Below are 27026 nucleotides of genomic sequence, written 5' to 3'. Positions count from 1 at the left end.
ATGTGAGAAAATGAAATGCATGCTTTGATCTTCAAGAATAGACAGATCAGATGACGCTGATAATAAATGCTGGTTTAATAAAGTGCTCTGCAACCAACGTCCATCACTTTTCAGTGATGTTTTATTTCTGGGAAATTGTTGCACCTCCTATAAGATCGTTGTGAGATATATATGTGTAGCTGCATCTTAAAGTTGTGTTTACCAGTTTGTCAGTGGTGTAACTGATCTTTCTCACCTCCTCTCACCCACCATGTTTACATGTACAATCTCTCTCTTTTACGCAACACACACACACACACACACTCAAACATATACATGTTGATGTGTATTTGTATATATAATACAATTTGTTATTTTTCATAAATTATCATTTATTGTATTATTTCTGCTATTATAATAAATATAAAATATTTTGTTCTTATACAAAAAAAATACATTATATAAAATTATGTAAAAAAGTTTAATTAACCTATATTAAAGGTGAAATATTATGCCCCTTTTCAAAAGTTGTAATATAAATCTTTGGTGTCCCCATAATATGCTCAGAATGAGCATTTTTGTGTGTGTACCTTTAAATGCAAATGAGCTGCTGCTGATCCTTTACACGAGCTTCAGATACAATAACAAAACACTCGAATAATCTCATCCAAAATCTCAGAAATAACTGGTAGCGGAGTGCAGCCTTACAGAGAGACTCAGGAAGAGGTTGCAACTTTTAGACACACCTGGACGTTTCTGAATGGTTAGATGATACATTTATGTAGTTGTTGTGGAGTTACATTGATTTATTGTTTTTTTGGGGGGATTTCTGTTGAAAATAAAATGAATCCACTGCTCTCGTCTCATCTGAGGTTGGGACTCTAAATAGCGTTCTGTGCTCGTCTGTGCAGCAACGACAGAACAGTTTGCATGCTTTGCTCGAACTTTTGCCATTGCACTGGTTACACTGTTGTCCCTTGCGTAAACCAAATGGAGGCGCCGTGTGTGCAAACCATAGACAAATGGGAAAATGGTAACATGCAGGTTAAGGGGTGGAAATATTATAATAAGATCCTTCCTTCGTCGCAAGGGGAGCGAAATCTGATCATCTTATTTTTTGACATGCTTGCAGAGAAAGGTTTACCTAAACAAACTTACTAGGTTGTCACTTCACTTCACGTTTTCTCGGTTGGTAGATGCACAGGAGAACATGAAAAAAGTCTGATTTTTATGTCACCTTTAATTAAATGTATATATTATTTATATTATTATTATTAAATATTGTTTTTAGAACATACCCTTTTGACAACGATTTTGATTTAAATGGTTTAATTCGTAAACCATAAATAAATTCTGTTCTTTTATTAATTGATGTGCTCTATTATGCCCTTCGTAAAGTAATGTAGGTGTTTACTGAAACAGGAGGAAGTCATTTCTTATGTATTGGTTTTATGCTGAAAGGTTTTGCCTACATGACAGAAAAATGTTGGTCAAGGTGAGAGGAGCTGCTCAAAAAAATATTTGCACACTAGTGGGATGCTTCTGTGGTTTACCAACAGAGACTTCCTGTTTGTGCACTGAATGATTTGAAATCCCCTTTACTGGTTGAGATGTCCCTTGTGTACTTTGAAAATACTTGAAGCAAAGTGTTATACTTAAGAAAAGTGTGAAAAACGTTAGAACGAGTTTATGCGCTGGCTGTACTATGCCCAAGCTTAGTTGCATATTGCATTCAGATGTATTTGGTGGTTCTTCAATAAGAGATTTTGGTGTGAGAGTGTCACTGTAGGCGTTTGCACATTTGTATTTGTACGTGTCTTGATTTTTGTGTTGGAGACACCAAGCAAACAAGCAGCAGCTGGGAGCATGTATTAGCATGTCTGTCCTGCTGAAGTGAGGGCTTGTGTTCAGGATTGCAGAGGGATGCATTTCTCTGTGAGAGTGTCTCACACAACAGAACCCCATCCTCACACTGCTGTCATGCCCGTGAAACATGAGACCTGCAGAAGCAGCTCCGGCATCTCTATTTCAACTATTCAGTCCTCAGTTGGACAGCATGTGGAAGATGTTTCTAGAAGCAACAGGAGTTTAGAGGCTCGTGTTTAAAGAAGTGGTTCTCAAACTGTGGTCCATGAGCTGATTGAACTAGATTAAACTAAGGCCCTGTTCACACGGAGACGCGTTTAGCTGTATACGGACAAATTTTTTATTGGATCGGCGTTTCGTCCAGACGGATCCGGCGTTTTGGGAGACTGAAACCGCTATTTTTTGAAACTGGGTCCCAGGGTGGATAAATCTGAAAACGACACCCTTGCGTCTTTGTGTGTACGGCCAATCCGTATATTTTGTGAAACGATGTCATCACCCCACGTGTCGACTAGTCAGACGCGCTAAATCAGTAGGCTAACAGCAACAACAACTGCGACTACTTGCTTGAGTTCATGCTTCAGAAGCTACTGAGCCTATTTTATTTCTTTATTTATTATTTAGGCCTACTTTAATGTATTTTTATTTTATTTCTTTATTTTACTTCTTTATTTGTTTATATTTCTTTATTATGCTTTGATGCTTGTATTTTGTCTGATTAAGACATTTCGTATTTTGTAGGGATGGGCATTTCAAGCAAAAATAATATTCAACGAATTATTTGATTATTATTCAAAAAACGCACTTCTGCCCAATCATGCTTCTTTTTTTTTTTGTTTATATTTCTTTATTATGCATTGATGCTTGTATTTTGTCTGATTAAGACATTTCGTATTTTGTAGGGCTGGGCATCTCAAGCAAAAATAATATTCGACAAATTATTTGATTATTATTCAAAAAACGCACTTCTGCTCCCTCATGCTCACCGGTAACACGGCGTTGGCTCCGACATTAAATTTCTTTGTACTGTAGGCCTACATGTTGTAGCCATTAAAGAAGAGTAGGTTTCATATTTATGTTTAAATATGTTATTTTTTCCATTTCATATATGTTGATTATATGAAAAAGTGAACAGTCTGAGTAGCCTAATCATAAGATGCGCAATATCGAGACATCATTTTGACCACTTCATTAAGTTTTGTTTTATATAAATACTTTCTTTAAAGTGAATTTCGTTTTGTATAAATTGTATCTTAATTTTAATCAATGTTTCGTCAACCAATTGCCTGGATTTAATAAATAAGAAGAAAATATAGCAGACAATAGCCATCAGGACACGGAGGCGCCGACGCGATATAACTTGCATCCCAGATGAACTGGAGCTTGTCTCATAAATGAACAGAAACTCAGAAATATATCTAAGCTTGAAATGTCTACTTTTAAACAAAACAATTCAAAACGAAAAGAAACAGACAACTCTCTTTTAATCCGTATGAAGTGTGCATTTATCTCTATAAGCACCTTCACCTACTGCGAAGGTGGCGAGTCAGCATCGTCACAGAAAACACTAGTTTATTAATAAATAAACTAGTTTATTAATAAATGATTAAAATGTCTCCTTGTTATATTTGACACATTCATAATGATTAGGCTATTTGCCGGTTCTTTGTGGCAAGCTTTATGCGTCTGCTAACTAATCGAATATCTTGACTCATTCCTATTTTGTACCAGGCCATTTATGGTTTTTCACATTGTTCAATAAAGTTCTTGGTTAAAAAGAAAGAAAAAAAAGAAGCTACTGTTCCTAATATTATTGTATACAGCGCGCAAGGTTTATGCGCAAGTCTTCTTCTCTGTTTTAGTGTATCTGTGTCAGAACTACAGCGCCTCATACTGGTCTGGCATGTAAACCACATCGGTTTCATTCGGTTTCAGCGGTTTCATGTGTACGCAGATATTTCTTGAGACGGCGCCGTGTTTACGGAATTCTTTTTTAGAACGAGGGGGAAAAAAATTGGATAGGGAAAGCTGTGGCTTGGTGTGGACGTGCCCTAAAATGAATGAATAAATAATTAAACAAACCAAACATCAATTCATGTTTTGTGTACCGCAGAAGAAATCCATATTGGTTTGTAGTGCGAGTAAACGTTTGGCAGAATTTTCATTTTGGTGGAACTATTGCTTTAAGGTCACGTAGCCGGAATCTTTTAAACATGTTTACCTGACAAGGTTAGCCAGCAGGTTCTTACCTACAGCTTCTGTGTTGCGTAATAGGGATTTTCTCAAGCGCAGACATGAATTTTCACGATACTTGGTTCAGTTAACTGTGTGGCTTCTTCGAGCAGACCTTTTGGTGATAGTGGATTGAAGAGGGTGTTGTGTTGGGTCCAGGCCAGATCATTAGCATTCATATGGCTACGTTCCCCTCAGATTCAGCCAGACCTGTATAAGGCTACATGCGCATGTGTTTGTACCCCCCACACACATATGGGTAGAATTTCAAATAAGCCAGTTATCCTGTAGGCAAACACATGCTATTTCAAATCACTGCTGTGCTGCTGGTGGCTTTACGGCATATACAAATAAAATACAAATACATTTATTTTAAAAATGTATTAATTTATCATAATTTATTGTTTATTAATAATTATGTACAAAAAGAAATCAAAATTCTTTAGCTATTAAGTTATTTTAATAAATAGGCCTATACAGAACAGATAATACATGAAATATACATATAAATGCAAATACATTTATACTTTAAAAAATATATATATTATAATCTTTTTTCATATAATACATTATCTTAATAATTATGTACATACAATTAAATTAACCTTTATTATTTGTAACAAAATGTTATCAAACATTTCTAACATATATAGATTAATGGTCAGGAGTCAGTAACATTCTTTCATGATTTTGAAAGAAGTCTCTTATGCTCACCAAATCAAAATTTATTTGATCAAAAATACAGTAAAAACAACAGTACTATTGTGAAATTGTATTTTCTATTGTAATATCTTTTAAATTGTAATTTATAACTGTTTTCTGAATTATTTGATGAATAGAAAGTTCAAAACAATTATTTGAAATAGAAATCTTGTGTAAGATTATAAAGGTCTTGACCTTTTATCTGTTTAATGCAGCATTAATAAATAAAATAATTTATTTAAAAAAATCTCTTACTGACCCCAAATTTTTGAACACTAGTATAGACTTACATTCAACATGTATTTTTTGCATTAAACATACATGCATTTTTAAGTTACTGTACTTGCAATAAGTTATTGAAATCAACATAAGTCTGGGTAAATTGATAACTTATGTTGGTGCAGTTACTTATGCAGGGTGGAGAGTCCACTCAAAACATTCATTCAGCACATTGTATATGTCTTTACCAAGGATCTTATCTAGAAATTAACTAATGTATAATGTGCTAAGTAACAATAGTGATGATGACGTATCGTCAAAAAAGACAATCATTACAGATGGTGTGAGAAGGGCTACAGGTAACGATGCCTCTCATGGAGGAAGGGAAAATGTTTAGGTTTGCTCTCATAATGTGTGAAGCGTTAACTGCAGACCACTTCCTGCATATAGTATAGTATCAGTAGAACACGTTGCAGAGCAGTGCAAGGTGAGCCAACACCTAACCCTTTAAACCACATAGTCATCTAAACACTTGCTCACTAATCACCTATTGGGTGACACAGCTGTCACTCCGGGGTTGAGGGGGCGGGAAGAAAGGGTTTTAGTCCTTATGTCACGGTCACATGGATTCTCATGCGGTAGACGAGAGGCAGAGGGAGGCACAGCAGCGCTACAGTCTGTCGGCAGCACAACGCTTGTGTCCTAACCTGCACATGCTCTTGAGGCTAGGCTGTTGACGGTCCTCTGCATGGCCACAGAGCCTCAGGATGTACTTAATGATCACAGCCATGAAAGGTAGGAGAGGGACTTACAAGTTGGGAAAATCCATGGAAGTGTGTGTGCGTGCACTTGAGAGATTGAGTGCATGAGAAATATCTCTGAGCTGTTATGTTAATGTTTCTTTAATGTTTTGAGCTCTTATTGCCTCTTGCATGTATAATGTGGCTGTTTTGCTTCCAAAACATCTCATGGACTGTCCTTTGTGCTGTTTTGCATGTTCATTTACATGTTTCTTATTTTGAATTGCAAAGTGTCTATTAGATCTTTTTTGATTTGTAGTAATGCGCATTGTGTGCGTCTGAGGGAACATCTCAGTCCATCTGAAACTGCAGTGAGCATAAGTTGATAAGTCAGTAAGTGTGTGGTGGGATCTGATGTGTTACGATGGCGTCTTTCTGACAGCTCATACATGGGCGGCCATGTTGGCTGTTTGGCACGGCATGGGAATGTTGCCATGCTGGATGATTGGGGAATGTTGTTCCACTGACCTATTTATGGCAGGCAGGGGTGGACTGCCATAGGAGCACATGGATTTTTATTCCACCAACGGCTGTCTTACTTAATCCCCCCACCCCCACTCTGAATCACCACGCGCATATACTCGCACACACATACACATACACAGGCAATGCAAAGTCTTGCTGGCAGCTGTCATTATCTATTAGTGATAAGGTGTAGGGCAGTGGAACATCTGTGTGAGCCTCCGCTGTTTCTTTTTCAAAGAGATGAGAGATTATTTCAGCACTTCAAATGTGTCATCTTTCACTGTTGTCAGATCAAACAAAAATGTTTGGTTTTCAATGATCATTTTTGTCTGAGAAAAAGCTAGCGAAAGTGTCTCTTTTTCTTGCGTGACCTGCTGACATCCTGACCAGAGGTTAATAAGATTAGAGTTTCATCCTGAGACTGACATGCCAGAACCGAAACTCATTTACACATAGAACACCATGGGTTCATTTAGTGTCAATTAAGGTTAGCCATGAATGTTAATTGTGTTTAATTTAAAGGGCTTGGCCACCATTCAGTTTGTTCTTGGAGCAGATCATTTTTAATTGTTTATGTTCAACCTAATTACAGATAATGACAATAATGATGAATATGTATTAGGGTAATAAGAAAATAATGACATAATGTCTGTGTTTGCAAAAACCTTTCAAGTTTGAGGATGGTTCAGTTTAAGACTATTTCATGTGCCAGAATGTTCTTTCCTCCTTTGTTATGATGGAGTGTTTTATCTCGAGCCGATGTGAGTCAGTGTTGTCAACAGATTACAGAAGGCCCAAAGGGGGAGGGAACGCATGTGTGTGTCTGTGTGTGTGTATCTGCAGGCTTTGACATAGGTTGGGTGTTGTGTTTCATGTTGTGTTTCCTACTTAGACATCACATCAGCACTTTCACACCGGGAGAGAAACCAAACATGTTAAACCACAACATCTCATAGGGAGGAAGCGACACTTGCAAACAGAAAAAGAGAGTATTGGTTGGTTTTTAGATGCTTCTCTGTAAAATGTTTCAGACAAGATAAAACATGTAGTGGTAGACTGGTATGGTTTTTTCAGTCTATTGATATTGTTGCATATATTCAACACAATTAACATATGTGTGTGTGTGTGTATAAGGTGTAAGATATGTATATAAGGTATTTATATTTTAGAGAGAGAGAGAGAGAGAGAGAGAGAGAGAGAGAGAGAAAGAGAGGGTACATATGGAAACACAAGCTTATAAAACTTACAGAATGAGGTTTTTTTTTGTGGAAAATGTAAAAATACAGACAGTTTTGTGTGATGGATAGGGTTAGTGTAAGGGGACAGGATATACAGTTTGGACAGGATAAAAACCATTACGTCTATGGAGAGTCCCCACAAAGATAGCGAACCTGTGTGTGTGTCTCTCTCTCAATATATCAGCCAGGCCGAATAATTGTATGATATAAAAGTGTAAGTATTTTCATTTTACTAATATAATAAAATAAAAACACTTACACTTTTATATCATAAAATTATTTGGCCTGGCTGATATATCAGTGCTACTAAGAACAGCAATCAAATCTCTTTACACACACACACACACACACACACTCTTCTATTGTTGTGCAGTGTTCATGCGTTCACAATCCTCATCTGTATATGGCCTTCATGAACGTTCCTTTTCTTTAGACTGAAATAGCAGCTCTGTAAGCCGTGCCCTTGCATCAGAGCCGAACAACGGTACCTACTGCTGCAAGACTTTAGCGGCTGCTCTGGGAGAATGTGCCTTTGATGTATTAATCCATAATTCAGACCAGATTAGCGTCTTGTGCTTTGGAGTAACTAATTACTGCCGATTGGTTTTACATATCTAATGAGAGAGAGTGAGGATGCCCTTAATGAATACGGCATGCAGAACCAAAGGGGATTAGCCCTTTCTGTAATCATGAGAAAATAGTCATTCTCAAACTCTGATGCCTTTGCAAATAGAGTCCGTACATTTACAAAAAAAAACGTACGAGTCTTTGACCGAGAGAGAGAAAGAGAAATAAGAGAGCACTCTGGTGATGAGATGCATTTTACTTTTTCATCCTGTACTGTATGCGCCTCAGGGCTGCCGGAACGACTGCATTGCTCTTCTCTAAATGGATTTCTCCTCCTGCTCTATTCCCCCAGCATCCCTCTCAACAGCCTTGCACACCATTTCTGCATTGTCTTCCACAACCAACCGCAGCCGTGCCGCTGAGGGACTCATGCACGACTACGGCGTACAATCCAGAGCACGCAGACGCCATCTCCAACAAGGAGTGCATTTTGACTTTGATATTTACTGAAATGCACCACAGCGTTATCATGAAGCAAGCTCATGGCTTGAGGGAGGATGGCATTGTCATACTGTTGTTAACCAAATGAATCTTGGATGTTAGGAGAGCAGATTGTACTTACAGTCAGTCCCGTGGGTGATCTCAATAGTCATAGCCATTTTTTCTGCTTGAATAAGTGGAGTGGTTTATATGGTGCTGCCTGGATTCATTTAAAAAATGTGTATATATATGTATATGTTTATATGTTTTACCATTGTTCTGCTACAGTTGCTAAAGCCTGAGGTTACACTCTGCAAAACAAACCTCAGGCCTTGTTCTCCCTGTGTTAGCTAATTCAGGAGGTCAGGAGCTGTGGAATTAGTCTTGATGTGATTATGGTATCTGCTGATCAGTTTAAATTAATAAACTTATTTTTTCAAGAGTCAAAAACAGACAGCCAAAGAACTTTAGTCTAGATTTTACTTTGTAATTTCCGCAGCACTAAATATAATTGTGGGGGGGAAGAGTATTTTTTCCAAACAAGTTTACCAAACACACTGCCCGTTTTTAGTTGTATGGAACAAAAAGGCTATTGTTTGAACCAGTGTTGCTGTGGATGGTATTGCTGTGTTAAAATCCTCACAGTATTTCATGGGAAACTTACTAACAAATTTCCTTAATTATAGCTGTCTCTGCATGTTAAGCTGGCACAGAGAAAAGTATTTTAGCATAGAAAAGAAAAAAGAAAATGACAACTGTTTAGTTTTTTCTCAATTTCCTAAAAGTGTCTTTCTGTCTCTTTGTATTTTTTTTATTTTTTTAGCTCAGATTGAGAGTATTCCCTGTAAAATCTGTGGAGATAAATCATCAGGGATCCATTATGGTGTTATCACCTGTGAGGGATGCAAGGTAAGACAACCAGAAGAAGAAACATCTCAGTCGATCATTTTCTTACAAATCATAATCTTTTTTTTTCATAATCTGTAAAAATCCATACCTATTGTTTTTCCGGGTTGCGTCCGTTGCTGGAGCGGCTGGGAAGGGCCTGCTGTCATTACACAGTATAAGAGCGGCCTGTAGAGGCGAAATCACTGACACCTCGTGGTGTTTATTTTGACACGTGAGGCTGCTCACTGCACAGATATGGATTTAAAACATAGACAAAAGATATATGTAGACAGTACTCTACTGTACGTGTTTTCATATCATTCTAAAGTAATTAATTTATTGAGTAGATGCTTCATAAGAGGAAAACAGCAGTATGTTTGGCATCGAGGCTGAGAAGACACTAACATTAGTAGTACCTCAAACGGTTAAAACAATGTGACACAAACTCACGCAAGCTCGACCCAAATGTTTAATGTCACGATTGATACCATCTATTTACATTAGCTTATATCCAGCTGGTCGCTTTTATGCATTTGGTATGCAGTGAACTTGCATATTTAAAGCTAGTGCCTTGAGAAAGTAAACCGTATCGTCATCAAACAAATCAGAATTGCATTCGATTTCAGTTCTTTTTTTATCGTCACTATAATACATATTTTGTCATTTTGAATAGATAATCATCAAGTGTTCTAAAATAGGAGCAAATATAGTGTGAGAGTATACATGGAAGAATACTTTTACTTAGCAAGGACTCATTTAATTTATCAGAAGTTACAGTGAGTTCATTTATAATGCCGCTAAAAAATTCTACATAAATTTCAAATAAATTTAGTTTTTTTGCACTTTCCATTCATAGAAGAATCCACGGTTATATTAAGCAGCGCAACTGCTTTTAACTTTGGTAATAAGAAATGTCTCTTGATTATGTCTTTAATGATGCTAAAAATTCAGCTTTGCCATCAGAAGAATAAATTACATTTTAAACATAATAAATATATTTTAAATTATAATAATAGTTCACCATATTAATGTTTTACTGTATTTTTTGATCAAATAAATGCAGTTTTGGTGAGAATAAGAGACTTATTTCCAAAACATAAAAATCCCCAAAAATCCTGACCCTCAATCTTTTGAATGGTTGTGTAGATTTTCCCATTTACACACACCCACAAAAAAAGATTACAGTGAAACCAGAATGCTATGCCAAAGCCTTGTTTATAAGCCTTGTGAGTGGCACAAAACCAACACAGAAGGTGCATGCACACACCTTAGTGCTCTAGAGGCATTTACACTTCATGCATTCTTCATGCATCCGAGTTCATTTGGAGCTCACATAACGCACCACTGCACTGGAAAGAGAGGCATAATAATGCGCATTTCATGACATATTTCTTTAGTCCCTTATTTGGATGAAAATATGTGACTGGAATGTTATGGCCACAGTAATCTGTATAAACACATGTATTATTTAGTTACCGAACTGATTAAAGAGTTAATAAATCAATCTGAATTGTGCTGCAAAGGTCAAAAGTTGAAGCTAAAGGTGACCTATGGTTGTGTTCTCTCTCTCTCTCTTTCTCCCAGGGTTTCTTCAGGAGGAGTCAGCAGGGCACTGTGTCATATTCATGTCCTCGGCAGAAGAGCTGTCTGATTGACCGTACCAGCAGAAACCGCTGCCAGCACTGTCGTCTGCAGAAATGCTTAGCAGTAGGCATGTCAAGAGATGGTATGCTCTCAACTCTCCCAGTAGGCTGAGTGATGTGCATGTGGCTGCTGGTGTATCTAATTCTCCCCAGATATATAGAGTGTAACAGTAGAGTTTATAATTTAAAAATCCCATTCATTTTTTTACATAGAGAAACTTACCATGAGCTTTGATGTTATTAAGCAATGGCTATATGAGGCTAAAGCATTTGCATTTATTCAAATATTTTGGAATTCAGTTTTCATTTCAGTTGGATCTTTTGCAGTGCTTTATAGTAGAAAATGAAGTTGTCCTTTTGATGAAACCAGACACTGACACCATTTTTCATGTTTAATACAGTAAAGCTGCTTGATTTTAAGCAATTTATTGTATAAAGTGATATATAAATAAACATGACGTGACTTTACTAGAGTGCTGAATTGCAGAGCTCATGCAAACATATCCATGTTGCTATGTTCAGATGTTTTTCTTATGCTTTTTTAAAATGCTTGCTGTTTTCTCATTTCTATTGTGTGTTTATTTTGTTATTGAGAGGAGAGCGTGCAGCACATATTACATATTCATCTAAACGCTGCTCTCAGCATTTTGGGCGCCGTCAGATGTTCGCTAACAGTATTTCGCTGCTCATGCATTTCGTACTTCGTTTTACCCCTAAGCAAAGAATGGAAAAGAACTTTGCCTTGAGTATATCAGGCCTTAAAGCATTTATTAATCCTAGTTGATGTCAATCGCAACATTTAATAATACATTATTAAAATCAAAAGGACCTTATTGTAAAGCGTTACCGATGCTTTAAAACATATAATATGATAATAAGGTCATTAATGATTAACCGACTGCTTTCATCTTGCTTGTGTGTGGTCAATCGCAGCTGTGAAGTTTGGCCGCATGTCTAAGAAGCAGAGGGACAGTCTTTTTGCAGAAGTTCAGAAACACCGCCAACAGCAGCAGGAGGAGAAAGTGGGTGATGAGACGGAGAAGGGGCGGGAACCTCAACCTCCAGGAGAGGCAGAACCACTCACACCCTCTTACGCCCCGTCCACCAATGGCGTCACAGAGCTCCCCGATGACCTCAGTGGATACGTGAATGGTCAGACCCCAGAAGAGGGAAAGGCAGATCCAGCAATTGGTGGATTTTACCTGGACATTCAGCCCTCTCCAGACCAGTCAGGTCTGGACATGGATGGCATTAAACTAGAACCTGTATGCGACCTTAGCTCAGACTCTGGCCTGGATCAATATTGTTGCTATAGCAATGGAGACTCTTCACCTGACAGTGATCTAGGTAACAATTATAAAATACTAATCACTTGTAAAAGATATATTACACATTAAAAACAAAAATCCTTATTTTATTTATTATATCATTTTGAGTTCAATACTCAATACTTGAGTTCAAAGTTCATGCTTGAATTCAATACATCATAGATGATATCAAAGACAGAATATTTTTTAGCATAGATTAACTATTAGTTATGTTGGCATCATTTGGCACGTAATTGCAAAGAAAGGAAATATCAAATTAGATTACATTGTGCCACCCTAAATAATTCTAAAGGATGCTGGCATAGACCAACGCTACTTTTGCGTCATCGAAGGGTAACGCCCCTTTTTGGGGGAAAATGAACGGATTCCTGTGAGAACAGAACTCGCTCTAGATCTGCAAAGTTTCTTGAGACCAAAAATGGCACAAACAAACACTCTCTTTGCCGGCTGAGGACCGTGAGCGGTATTTAAAGAAGCTTCTGGATACGGGGTTACAGAGGTGTCCCTTTGAAATGGTCGAAAACTGGATTAATGACCCCACGCAGTGGCCAAATATGGACTATTCAGACATCTACACACTCATATTCAGTCATTAACACACTCATAGTATGACAATCTAGACGATGAGGCCATGTCACTTGGATCATATTTAACTTGATTTAAGCTATTTTGTTGTCAACTAGCTATACTAGTTAGCTGCTAGCAGCTACGTGATTAGCTCTCACTAGGCACGCTACCTTGGCTGTTAACTGATTTTACTGTTGAAATAATGGCAGGCTACTAGGACTAAAGTGGACTTGGCAGGTTTCTGCTTGTGTCTAGAGTGCTAGGACTCTGAAAGTTGTAAAAGGTTTACATTGTACGGCAAAATATGTAGCGTTGGTCTATATGATCCTAACAAATTAACGTTATATCTCTATTCTGCGTTCACTTGCAAAACTTTTGAATTGTCCGAGAAAGTTTTTTTCGGTCATAAAATTTCTATGAAAATTTTCCCCAGAGAAACTTTGGAGAATGAAATGAAGAGCTGGGAGGAAATATATAGCCTATATCAACACAAAAGTTATGCAAGTAAACGCAAAAACTATTATAGAATAATCTTTTCCTGGCATCTCATCTTTTCCCATCACTTTAGGTTTGGTTAACATCTTTAATATATCATTTCACGAGCCTTGAACGAACAGAGGCATGGTCTGAGATAATAGTGTATTTACCGGTGTTGAATTCTCGGAAGATGAAGAAAATCATTTCTTCCAAATACAAACTGCACAATGGAACATTCCTCATGGCCTCATCGTCTAGTTTGTCATACTGTGAGTGTGTTAATGACAAAAAAAAAATAGGCTACATTTCACGAGATAGTGGTAAATGTCTGAATAGTCCATATTTGGCCACTGTGTGGGGTCATTAATCCAGTTTTCGACCATTTCAAAGGGACACCTGTGTAACCCCGTATCCGTTTGTTTTCCCCCAAAAAGGGGCGTTACCTTTGAATGACGCAAAAGTAGAGTTGGTCTATTACGGGCATGATTGACAGCTGTGGGGTTTGAAACAGCAGGGGTCTGTGAACTCACCTCCATGGCCCACTTAACATGTCATTAGTGAGAAGTGCGTCATTAACACAGACCAGTCAAAGAGTACCAGAGCACTTTTTTCCCTTTTACTGAAATTTGTCTTAATGAATTTGTTTTAGAAAATGTAATGTGGCAATAATATTCAGCTTCAAAATGTCTGATGTGCATTTCACAAACCCAGGAATGTGAGTCAGCTCCAGCTGTTTGACTTTATTTGTGTGTTTCTAACACAGAACATCTGTCAGAGAACATCTGCAAGTCTCACCTGGAGACATGCCAGTATCTTCGAGAGGAACTACAGCCCAACAACTGGCAGACAGTCTTACAGACCGACCTGGACAAGTACCAAAAGAAGGTGTTGGGTTATGTCATTTATGTCACACCTGGTATTAACATCTCGGGTGATCTTATCACAAGTGGTCAGCTGAGACGAATCCTTTTAATGTCTCAAATTTATTTAATGACCACCACTGGATTTTATAGAGCTTCCAAAGATGTTTCTAGTTCACTTGTAGTCATTCATTTGAGCCATTAGTCGACTAGTCGCACATTTAAGATATAAATTTAACAAATTATTAATTTAAGTTTGGGACTAATTTAGCTTCCACACTCCGAACAAACACTAAGATATGCGCCTAATAATATTACACATTTCTCTAGTTTAACGTTAGAGCGAGCGGCCATGTAAAGTGGCTAACATAAGGCTACTACTTAAATGTTCTTAAATGATAAGCCATGTTTGATGTTTATGAATGATAGGTGAACGTTTGGATTTCCTGCCTGACATAATTACCACATGGACCATTTGTGTTAACGATCTGTCTGTCACGAACTGACGTGACTTTACCAATTCCTGTGGAATTTGGTCGACTAAGCCTCTTCTCATCGACTATAGGAGCGACTGCATGCGTCATAAGCTACGTATTATGTGTAGTGCGTGTTGATAAAAGTTTTAAAAAAGGACACATTTGTGCTAATTCGATTATTTCTTGTTTACCCCAAATTTTCTCTTTGTTGTTGCATGCATGTATGTATGAATGAATGAATGGATGGACAGACAGATGGATGAGTGCACTTTATGGGGAATAATCAGGTGTGTGTACTAACAGACCCTCTCTCTGCACCATCTAGTCTCAGGAGGACATGTGGCAGCTGTGTGCGGTTAAAGTCACCGAAGCTGTGCAGTATGTGGTTGAGTTTGCCAAGCGCATAGATGGATTCATGGAGCTCTGTCAGAATGATCAGATCGTGCTGCTCAAAGCAGGTACACCTCAGATGAACCTCTAAACATATCCTAGTTCACATAACCAGCAACAGTACATCAGTGAAGTGACAAACTGTGGCAGAACCACTGAAAAATGAGCGTGTTTTTCTGCTTCTCAGGTTCTTTAGAAGTTGTGTTTGTGAGGATGTGTCGGGCATATAACTCCCAGAACAACACTGTCTATTTTGACAGCAAATATGCTGGGCCGGAGGTCTTCAAAGCTCTGGGTGCGCATTAAAAACTGGATTTCTTTTTTTAAAGGAAAAGGAAATTGCAAATGGAAATGCAAAGCATTAACCACTGTTTTCATGCTTTTCTAGGCTGTGATGATCTTATCAGCTCTGTGTTCGAGTTTGCTAAGAGCCTGAACTCTCTACAGCTAAGTGAGGATGAGATTGGCTTGTTTTCATCATACGTGCTGATGTCTGCAGGTGAGGGAAGACAAGTAAAGGCAATGTCAGAGAGATTAATTTAATGGGAGCAAAGATATGCGGATTAATATTTAAAAAAAAATCTTCTCACTAAAATTTAGATATTTAAATCGAAACCTGCAACAATAAAAATAACTATCTAGTTCAGCTGATTACCTTAAAAGTCCATAGCTATCGCTTTCAGTTTGTACTATTCTTAACACACTCCGAGAAGCTTTTTATTTGTGACATTTGCCATAAAGCCCATTTAAGTGGTTCATTCAGAGTTATAATTCAAATTTTTATGTTATGATAGGTTTTGTAACAACAACAAAAAATATTTTGAACTTTCTATTCATCAAAGAATCCTGAAATAAATTAATCAGTTTCCACAAAAATATTAAGCTGTTTTCAACATTGATAATAGTAAGAATTTTTTTGAGCACCAAATCAACATATTAGAATGATTTTTGAAGGATCATGTGACACTGAAGACTGGAGTAATGATGCTGAAAATTCAGCTTTGTGATCGCAGGAATAAATTACATTTGAACATTTACAAAAGAAAAGAGTTCTTTAAAAAGTTTGACTCTGTTTTTGATCAAGTAAATCCAGCCTTCGTGAGCAAAAGAGACTCCTTTCAAAAACATTTAAAAAATCGTACCGACCCCAAACGTTTGAAAGGTAGTGTATCTTTAATCATGTTTTATAAATTAACTTTTGTGGACCGGGGAGGAAGAACACTTAATTTCCCAGAACACATTACATTATTTTTTTGATTTAGTTTATTCTGCTTCCTATCATTCCAATTGAACTTTCTCTGGGGTGTGACAAATTCAATTCTAATTCAAACTCATCAGAATTTTTCCCAGCCCTACTAAATCTGTGCATGGACACACTCTTTGTGTGTTTGTAGATCGCTCCTGGCTGCAGGAGAAGACCAGAGTGGAGAAACTCCAGCAGAAGATCAAGATTGCCTTGCAGAACCTCCTACAGAAGAACCAGAGGGATGAGGGAATTCTCACAAAGGTACATACGCGCATGAATGCGGTTACATTCATATTATGCTAGTTAGTTTTACTCATCGGATCACTGTTTGTCACTATAATCATCAAACTGAATTTATAGTATATGTGTATGTATATTTGTGTATCGATTTAAAATCACCAACCAAAAAAAAAAATATATATATATATATATATAAATATTTATGAATATTTGTGATATCAAATCGATTAATTGCAATCTACGGTTTTTTTTTTTATATAGTATATGTGTACTATGGAAATTGGAATTGTTTTCTGATCATTTTATTTTACCAATTCCAAACCGCATTAATCTTAACTACTATTAATTTTGTATTAAATCATTTTATAAGTGATTTATAATTGTTCATGAAGGCTGCAAATGAAAAACGTCTTATATTCAGGTGTGCTAATTATTAGGTAAGTTTTCTCATTTGGTCTCAGTTTGCTCATTGGGTCAGCAGAGTCGGACAAAAACAGGTGGAGAAGACACGACACATGTTAACTGCATAAGAATTAAGGTGAAGAATTAAGTGTGAACCCATCAGGAACCCTTTAGTCTCCAGCGCCACCATTTTCCAGAACTGCAACCTACCTGGAGTCTCCAGAAGTGCAAGGTGTCTAAAAAATTACCCTCACTTAATAAGAATCACAAGCTGAAGTGTAGTAAAATACATGAAGACTGTTTTTTTATTGCCTTTATAGACAGACAGATTGAGAGTGACTTTTGAAGGACCAGCACCACAACCTCTTGTACCATTGTTTGAATAATTCATCTTCCAGAATCTGGCAGTACGTTTTGGGAGTTCATTTTTAGTTCATCTCTGCAAAACGGACTTCAGGGTAGGAGAAGGAGAACTCCCAAAACTTACTGCCAGATTCTGGAAGATGAATTCTTCAGACTAAAGGGTTCCTGATGGGTTCACACTTAATTCTTCACCTTAATGCTTAATTATTTTGCAGTTAACGTGTCTATTCTTCTCCACCTGTTTTTGTCTGACTCTGCTGGCCCAATGAGCTTTTCACTGTCCTTTGGTCATGCCTTAACTGCAATTTCTAGTATTGCATTAGTATTGCATCCTTCTCATGGGCATTTAATAATTTTTCAGTCTGAGCTAAATCTTCTTTTTTGGCTTATTTTATCTGTAAAAGAAAACGTTCCTAATAATTATGCACACCAAAATATAAGGCGTTTTTCATTTCCAGCCTTCATGAACAATTATTTATCACTTATAAATGATTAAAAAATATATCTGTATTTTTAATCCTTTTGATCTTTCATTCAAAAACTTTGCAAAAATCTAACCTTTCATTGAAGTAAAAGAATTGAATGTGTGTGTGTGTGTGGGGGGGGGGGGGGGGGGGGGGTCACATTATGAAATACATTTTTTTCTCCAAAACACTTTGGCCACAATTATTGGCACCCCTAGAATTTTTTACGAGTAAAATATCTCTGAAGTATATTCCGATTAATATTTACCTTTTTTTAGCACACCAGGGTGACTAGGAACAAGAAATTGTCTAGCTATGACTTCTTGTTTCACAGGAGTTTAAATATGAGGAAACACAAAGACCACATTCCCTTAATCATCCATCACAATGAGTAAAACTAAGGAATATGATGTGCAGCAAAAGATTGTTGAGCATCACAAAATAGAAAGTGGCTGTAAAAATAGCTAAAAAAATTGAAAATCCCCATTTCCATCATCAGGGCAATAATTAAGAAGTTCCAATCAACTAAAGATGTTATGAATCTGACAGGAAGAGGACGTGTGTCTTTATTTTCTTAATGCACGGCGAGGAGGAAAGTTTGAGTAGCCAAAGACTCTCCAAGGATCACAGATGGAAATTTTGGAGATTACTTGAGTATTGGGGGTCAGAAAGCCTAAAAAATATATCAAACAACCCCTACATCAGCACATGCTGTTTCAAGAATAATCCTCCTCGCTCGTCCAAAAACAAACTCCAGCATATTCAGTTGTCAGACTCGACTGGATCTTCAAAAGGGAACGGATTCTATTGTCAGATGAAACTTAAAAAAATAGCTTTTTGGCAGCAAACACACAAGATGGGCCATTTTTTTGCTGGAGGTCCTGGACTTCTTGTTCAGATACATGGTATTATGGATTCTAGCAAATACCAACAGATAAAAAATCAAAACCTGGCGGCTTCTGCTAGAAATCTTATAATGGGCCGTGGTTGGATCTCCCATCAGGACAACGATCCAAAACAAACATAAAAATCAAACACAAAAATGGGTAACTGAGCACAAAATGAAGCTTCTGCCATGATCATCCCGGTCCCCTAAACCGAACCCTATAGAAAATGAGTGGGGTAAACTGAAGAAAAGAAGCACCAACATGAACTGAAAGATCTGGAGAGATCCGGTATAGAGGAATTGTCTCGGATCTCTTGTCAGTTGTTCTCCAAACTTATCAGGCATTATAGGAAAAGATTCAGAGGTGTTATCTTGGCAAAAGGAGGTTGCAAAAAGTATTTAATTATGGCCAGCGTGTTTTGGGGAAAAGCATTTATTTTATAATGTGATTTCCCCCCACTATCAATTATTTTACTTTAATGAAAGGTTTGATATTTGCAATTTTATTGAATGAAAGATCAAAAGGATAAACAATGCAAAAAAAAATTTACAGCCATTTTTCATCATATTTACCAGGGGTGCCATTAATTCTGACCGTGTGTGTGTACATATTTATTTGTATTAAAGTATTTGACTGCCAAAGTTGTCTACCCAAGTCAAATTTCTCTATTTTTGATCCCCTTCCTTTAGCTTGTCTGTAAAGTGTCCACCGTTCGGATGTTATGCCGTCGCCACATGGAGAAACTGAGCGCTTTCAGAGCTCTTTACCCAGAAACGGTCCAAACACGCTTCCCTCCACTCTATAAGGAGCTGTTTGGCTCAGAATTTGAGCAGGTTCTGCCTCAGGAGGCCTGATAGAGACTTATCCTAATACTGCACAGATTCAGAGAAAGAAAGACACAAAGAGAGAGAGATAATACTAACATGCTGACAAGAACTCTAATCTCACTTCAGCCTCAGTTCATGTACACTGCATTCTCACAAAGCACTTCTCAGAGTCCAGCTACACGTTTAACTTGCCCCATTGGCCGTGCACCAGAAGGCTGACAAGAAGAGGAAACTATAGATGCGAGGGGGGAAAAACTGGCCGATATTTTGTAATGTGAATCAGAGCGTTCCTCAATCCACAGCTTTATCTTTCAGCCTCCTGTTCCGACTGTTTGGGAATCCCAGTGGACACACCCACTGCATTTAACTTCCCTAGCAGTGCCCTCTACTGGCCATAGAGAGTAATGAGGTGTCTGGCTGGGTTAGACAGGGACAGGAAATATACGTCTGGAGCTGAAATCCCTGTCTTTCTTCTCGGATGGCACAATGAACAGGCCATGTTGGTGCTAGCATCACAGCACTGCCCTTTACTGACCTCTTCCACTATACAGACATTCAGCAGGGACATCATTCGGCAAAACCACTGCCCCAGCCGCAGGAGAAGACAGTGGACAAGGCATGACATGGGACTCAAACTATGAGACCTGAATCACTATCGTAGTGAAACTTTCATGATCAAATGGTATATTCTGAGGCAGTGAGCTCAAATACGTGCATATGTACTTGTTATATGGTTAGTTAAATCATGCAATGTATGATGTGTAGAACTTAACGAAAGGTAGCACTTTGTGTTTTTCCCAGCAATAAACGATTTCAATTCATTTTGTGAGAAAAATCTGAAGGAACATGCTGTTATTTTAGATCTGTGAGATCTGAAATACTTGTCTGTGTTTTGTCAAATCTGTCTTTTAAAGCCAGCTCGCGTAGTCTAGACAGTGGTGTGACGCCCTGTTGTGCCATATTGATTCTGTAATTAAATTTCCGTCAAAGTGAGCCGAGTAGAGAGATGATTGACAGATGAGGGGCATGTGTTGACATTCCAGGGGATCTAGCAGTTTTTATTAAATGTCGTGGGGATGGAGGTGGTTGACGTTCCTAACTGACCCTTTTTGAGATATGTCGAGATTTTTTTTTTGCACCTAGTAATGCTCATCAGGGAAGAGGAGAGAATAAAAATAGTCACTTTTTCGTTTCATTCTTTAGTTTGCAGCTGTGTACACAGGCTTGTTTTTTTTTTCACTGTCAACACTTTTGTGCCCCTTCACCAACACGCATTTGAACCAAATTGAATGCATTTAGCACGCAGCCTACATACAAGGACAAGCAATAACCTTAGTAAAGATGTTCCGATCTAACGTCTGTTTAATGTTTTTTGTAAGGGCTGGCACTGCTTTATCTGTAGTGTTCTTGTTTGTATCTCTTCCGTGAAAGACAATCCATCTGATATCTGACCTCATTAAAGGGTATTTTGGGACTGCTCAGGGAAACTATTGTTTTATAGTTGAGGAGGAGAGTCAGAAACTGCAAGGAGACGGCGGTATAGTACAGTCGTTTGAAAAAAAAAGTGTAAAAAGCACAGTGAAATTGTCCTCTTCGAGCATCAGGGTCTGGTGTGTAAATGAAGAATCATCCAAAACAATACTGAGCAGAAAGCAATAATAACGGCATAATCATGTTTTGAATATGAAAATTGCATGCAAATGCTTTAAATGCAGAACTTTGTCATGTGTTTTTGTTTGCTTTGAAATTCGTTTGGTTTGGCTTCTCCCATGTCCCAGTGTCTTTATTCCTTTTCCTATTTTGATTTGGCCTGTGTATTCTCTGTGAATATCTTTTTAGCAGCCCTCACTCCCACTGTTTGTGCTGGTTATATCTAACCTTTTGGTTGGCTGTTAAAGAAGTATTATGGCACTTAAATGGTTAGCAAATTAATTTCTTACATCAATTAAATGCTTTTTGATTTCTGACCTTATCAAGGTTTGGTAAGAATTCTAGCTGTTTATTATTATGATGTGTAATGTGGTGTTCTCTGTGTGCTAGTCCAGAGGCCTGGAATGTTCTTTCTTTAATTTGCCAATTATCCTTTAAATGTCCATCACTAAGGCAGTATTGTATTTTTCTCTTGCTTTGGTTTTGGGGCATGAGTACTTATTCTTTCTATGTATATGTTAAGACAAGAGTATCACAGTAACACAGTCCCTTTTAAGGTTGTCATATTTTCACTGACAAATGACCAAATGTTTTATATGATATACACACCATAATATGCTAATTTGTGAGTAATGCTATCATTTGAGTGAATCACAGTTTGTACTGAAGAAAAACTTCATTTTGTCTAGAAGTCTGGGTTTTTTTTTCTCTGTACATATTTCCATTCTTAATTTTTAACAGATTAACCAATTGTCTTTTGACTTAATCCACAAGCACTCTTCAACTAGTTCTCCAGTACATCTGTAGAAAGTCTGTTTCTTCCTATTTGTTCGTTTTGAGGTATTTTGCCTTTGTTTTGTATATACACCTGTACAAAAAATGCACAAGTATTGTTTTCTTTGAAATACAGTTTTCATCTAATGTTGTGATTTTTGTATTTAGAGGTTTAACCCCCTAAATTACTTTTATTAAAGACGCATGTCACACATTGACAAATAGTGTGTTGAACGTGCTGAGGACAATAAACAAAAAAAATCCCACAGCTTGTGATGAAAATTGAAGTTGTCATTTTCTCTTGATCTCTTTTTCATGTTTGTTCATTAGGCAACTTCAGCAAATTTGATGACTTAAAATTGTTATATTAAAATGAGTTATATTAACATTATAATGCATAATCAAACTTTTTCTGAATTTTTAAATGCTAATTTAAAAAAAAAATTGACATATTTCTTGTTTTAATTTGTCCCCTAACTAAACTAAGCTGTTTTCATAAGTTTGTAGGGAGGGTGGAAAGGTTCATTGAGTGGGTTTGATTTCTCATTTGTCAACAATGTCCTAAAAGGAATATAAAGACAGTAAAATAAAGTAACTAACAGGATCAAGAAGCAGCAAAATGAGCATGGCTCTCTGATTAGATCACAAAGATTGACAATTAGCATACAGTTGGGATTGGCTGTATGGTTCTGTTCTGCAGGATGCCTACTATGATATTAGAGTAAATACCCTATGATAAAATATAATGAACCTGAACCAATATTTTTATTCAAAGATCTACAGTCTGTCGTTAGTCTTTAGTCTGCCACAAAAAAGCAGCGTGTTGGGGTTCCGGTATACCAGCCATGTCAACGAAACGAATGAATGAAAATTAGCTTATCAATAAATTCGTGCCTATGGTATCTTTGTAGAACTTCAAAAAAAGAAACAAAAAAGATGCTGTAGCCAATGAGCAGCCGGCGGGGCTGGCTGCAGGACGACTCAACCTCCACGGACAGTTTTTAATGTTTTATCAGACTCAGCTTAGATTTCGGGACTGTCACGAATTTTTCGGGACGTCTGGCACCCTACATGCACCCTATATTGAAAAAAGCAGGGAGCACATTGATAATCCCCTTATCATTAATGCTCTTAATGACAGTCATTTAAAGGTGCAGTGTGTGATTTTTAGCGGCATCTAGTGGTGAGGTTACGAATTGCAACTAACAAAAGTTACGATGGCCGAAAGGAAATTCTGATTCGCTGAACTAAGCTTGCTTCCTTGCACGAAGAGCAATAAAGTAATGAAACGTGTTTGTCCGTTTAGGGCTACTGTAGAAACATGTTGGCGCATTCAATGTTAGGGGATCCACGGTGTATGTAGATAGAAACTGTACATTCTAAGGTAATACAAATATAACGGTTCATTAAGTAAGGTCTTTATACACCACTGAAAACTTATTTTTCAAGGTAGTGACGAAACACGCTCTGTAGCACTGTTTGTTCGCTGTCGGCTACGGTAGAAACATGACGACAATATGTCGACCTCCATAGAAGTTATGGAGATATAAATGTCTCATCATAAGGTAATAAAAACATAACGGTTCATTATGCAAGGTCTTTATACACCACTGAAAACATAGTTATGGATCTTATATTGAATTTCTGTCAATAGATCCTCCGAAATATTACACATTGCACCTTTATTGCAATAAATGCCAGTCTGATTCAAAGAGGAATATCAGAAGGCAAAGTCCTGACTGTGGACAAGAGCAGCTGGGGATGGAGGTGATTATACTGAATGGACGTTATAGGGATGCTGTGATAGGCATTGTATTCCTATTGGTAAACATGGAGGGTCAGCTGATGCAAGCTTGACTGTCCAACAGCTAGTTTTGATTTCTCCCATTTTCTGGATATTCGCTTTTGCTGTGCTCATTGCAAGGGAGGGTACAGCTGTCCTCATTCAAGCGTTTGAAAGCATTATATTTATGTAGTGTGCTCGCTGTCGCGTTCAGCTCTCTTGTAAAGACTGACTCCATCGAGCAAGGACACCTGTAAGGCACTTAATTATCTTCTCCCCTTTCCTTTCCCACTTTTACCTTATTTCCCTTACTCTTCGTGTGCTTTCAATACATTCCTGTTGTCTCTCGACAACACTCTCTCAATCTACATCACAATCTACTCTTAATATCTTGGGCTTGACTGAGACCTGGATCCGTCTGGAAGACTCAGCAACCCCTGCTGCTCTCTAACAACTTCTCTTTCTCTCACACCCCTCACCAGTCTGAGTGGGCGTACGAATCTTATTTCTAACAATTGGAAATACTCAACTCTCTCTTCTCTATGCAATAACTCATTAGTCTTTGTTGATTTCAACATTCATCTAGAGAAGCCGTATGCAAGAGACTTCATCTCCTAGCCTCATTCGATCTCAAATGGCTCATCACCACAGGTACTCACAAATCAGGCAAACAACTGGACATGGTTTATAACCCCTGGTTATCTGAGGTTCTTTGTGAACATCAGACCAAACTCAGGGCAATGGAGAGGAAATGGCGCAAATCAAAAAACACATCTGACCTGAGTATGTATCAATTTCTGCTCTCTTCCTTTTCTGTTGATGTTCATGCTTCGAAATCTTCATTTTCCACAACAAGATCAACAGCGACTCTAAGACACGAACACTTTTAAGACATTCATCTCTTTCCTCTGTCCACCTCCACCATCACCCACCTCCTCTTTAACTGCTGATGATTTTGCTATCTTCTTCACCAACAAAACAACTATCAGCAGTCAGTTCTCAGCTCCACACACACAGGAACCCAGACCAACCTCTCCCAAAACCTTCTCTCCTCCTTCTCTTCACTAACTGAGGAAGAAGTATCTAAACTTCTTCTCTCCAGTCATCCTACCACCTGCCATCTAGATCCCATCCCCTCACACCTTCTACAAGCCCTCTCTCCCATACTTCTACCATCACTAACACACATCATCAACTCATCCCTCCATACTGGCATTTTCCCAACAGCATTCAAGCAGGCTCGGGGTAACATCACTGCTTAAAAAAACAACATTAAACACATCACTTTTAGAGAATTACAGACCTGTCTGTCTCTCCTACCATTCATTGCGAAAACACTTGAACAAGTTGCTTTCAACCAAGTATCATCTTTCCTGTCTGTGAACAACCAGCTGGATGTCAACCAATCTGGCTTCAAGAAAGGGCATTCAACTGAGACCGCATTACTGTCAGTCACAGAAGCCCTGCGCATCACAAAAGCTGCTTCCAAATCATCAGTTCTCATTGTCCTGGATCTGTCTGCTGCCCTCGACACTGTGAAGCATCAGATCCTTCTGTCCACCCTATCATCACTGGGCATCAAAGGAACTTCCCTCCACTGGTTTGAATCCTATCTCACAGTTAGGTCTCTTCACACGCATGTAGAGGCGAGGTATGCAAAGCACATCAACTGACCACAGGGGTTCCTCAGGGTTCAGTTCTTGGACCACTCCTCTTCTCCATTTACACCACATCACTGGGACCCATCATACAGGCACATGGTTTCTCTTGACATTGCTATGCTGATGACACACAGCTCTACCTCTCATTTCAACCAGATGATCCCACAGTAGCTGCACGTATCTCAAGCTGTCTGGCGGACATCTCGGCATGGATGAAGGAACATCACCTGCAGCTCAACCTGGCAAAGACTGAGCTTCTCGTCCTCCCTGCCAATCCATCTCTACAGCACGACTTCACTATCCAGCTAGATTCATCATCAATCACACCATCAAGGTCGGTCAGAAATCTTGGAGTAATATTTGATGAGCAAATTACAAAGTAGAGAGCTGACCCTCACAGACCAAATTACAAAGTCGCTGCACAACATCAGGAAGATCAGGCCTATCCTAACTGAGCATGCAACACAACATCTCGTCCAGGCCTTGGTTATTTCTAGGCTTCATTACTGCAATGCTCTTCTGGCTGGACTTCTATCATGTGCAACTAAACCTCTACAAATGATCCAGAATGCTGCAGCCCGTCTTGTCTTCAACGAGCCCAAAAGGGCCCATGTCACTCCTCTGTTCATCTCACTGCACTAGCTACCACTTGCTGCTCGCATCAAATTCAAGGCATTGACGATTGCTTACAGATCTACCACAGGCTCAGCTCCCTCCTACTTTCACTCGCTCCTACGAGTCTACATCCCTACCAGAAGCCTACGATCAGTCAATGAGCGACGGCTCGGGGTACCATCACAGCGAGACACAAAATCACAATCCAGAACATTCTCATTCACGGTTCCATGCTGGTGGAATGATGTCCCCACCCTCGTCCGCAATGCAGTATCCCTGACAACATTCAAAAGACAATTGAAAACTCATCTCTTCCATGAGCACTTAACCTAAATAGTTTTTTTTAAACTTTCCTTATCCTTTAATCCTCCCTTATCCTTTAATGCTCTGAGCAATGCCAAAACTTTGTATTTTGAGCACTTCTTGCATTGTTTTGCTTCTTCCAATGACTCACTTGCTTTAGTCCTCATTTGTAAGTCGCTTTGTACAAAAGTGTCTGCTAAATGACTAAATGTAAATGTAACCTGCCAGAACTAACGCTATGCTTGATTTCCATGCCATTTCGTGGGTAGTTCAAGAATTCTGGAATTCCTTTTTAGCTACATATTGATATTAGTATTGGAAGACAAACTGAATTTTACAATATTATGTAGTTTGAAATGTAAGCTCATATGTAAATATTAAAGCTGCAGTCCGTAGTTTTTCCTCTTTGTTCTCAAATTGTTAATGTTAGCAACATCAGCATTGCGTGACTACATTTAATGCCCTTCCGATAATATCCTTGTTTTCGCATGGGCCCGGTTGCAGTCTCTTTTTTTCTGTAGCCACTCCGAAGTCAGAACAAAGTCTTTTGCATTTTACAATGGGTGAATCTCCAGTTGTCACTGGTGATTGTCGTTTGAACCTTTCTAGATCCGTCATCAAATTAATAAGTTTA

At 38.2% G+C, this 27026-nt stretch overlaps 1 protein-coding gene across 2 annotated transcripts in view; it reads left to right on the top strand.

The window, feature by feature from the left end:
• Nucleotides 1-22312, top strand: part of rorab (RAR-related orphan receptor A, paralog b) — a 60910-nt gene extending 38598 nt beyond the window's left edge. The window contains exons 1-10 of one of the 2 annotated variants that reach the window (XM_077228549.1): nt 5620-5793; nt 9372-9457; nt 11021-11162; nt 12013-12426; nt 14215-14336; nt 15113-15245; nt 15365-15472; nt 15566-15676; nt 16572-16684; nt 19469-22312. In XM_077228549.1, coding sequence (XP_077084664.1) covers nt 5766-5793; nt 9372-9457; nt 11021-11162; nt 12013-12426; nt 14215-14336; nt 15113-15245; nt 15365-15472; nt 15566-15676; nt 16572-16684; nt 19469-19633 — 1422 coding nt within the window. In that variant the 5' untranslated portion in view covers nt 5620-5765 and the 3' untranslated portion in view covers nt 19634-22312. Of the gene's footprint in view, nt 1-5619; nt 5794-9371; nt 9458-11020; nt 11163-12012; nt 12427-14214; nt 14337-15112; nt 15246-15364; nt 15473-15565; nt 15677-16571; nt 16685-19468 lie in introns of those variants that run through there. The other variant, XM_077228548.1, reaches the window with a different exon arrangement.
• The last annotated feature ends 4714 nt before the right edge of the window (nt 22313-27026 follow it).

Source organism: Siphateles boraxobius, unplaced genomic scaffold, assembly GCF_051911475.1.
Source record: "Siphateles boraxobius isolate OS27281-9 unplaced genomic scaffold, OSU_SipBor_1 130, whole genome shotgun sequence".
Lineage (NCBI taxonomy): Eukaryota > Metazoa > Chordata > Actinopteri > Cypriniformes > Leuciscidae > Siphateles > Siphateles boraxobius.
The sequence above is the reverse complement of the archived record's forward strand: the minus strand, read 5'-3'. Positions and strand labels throughout refer to the sequence as shown.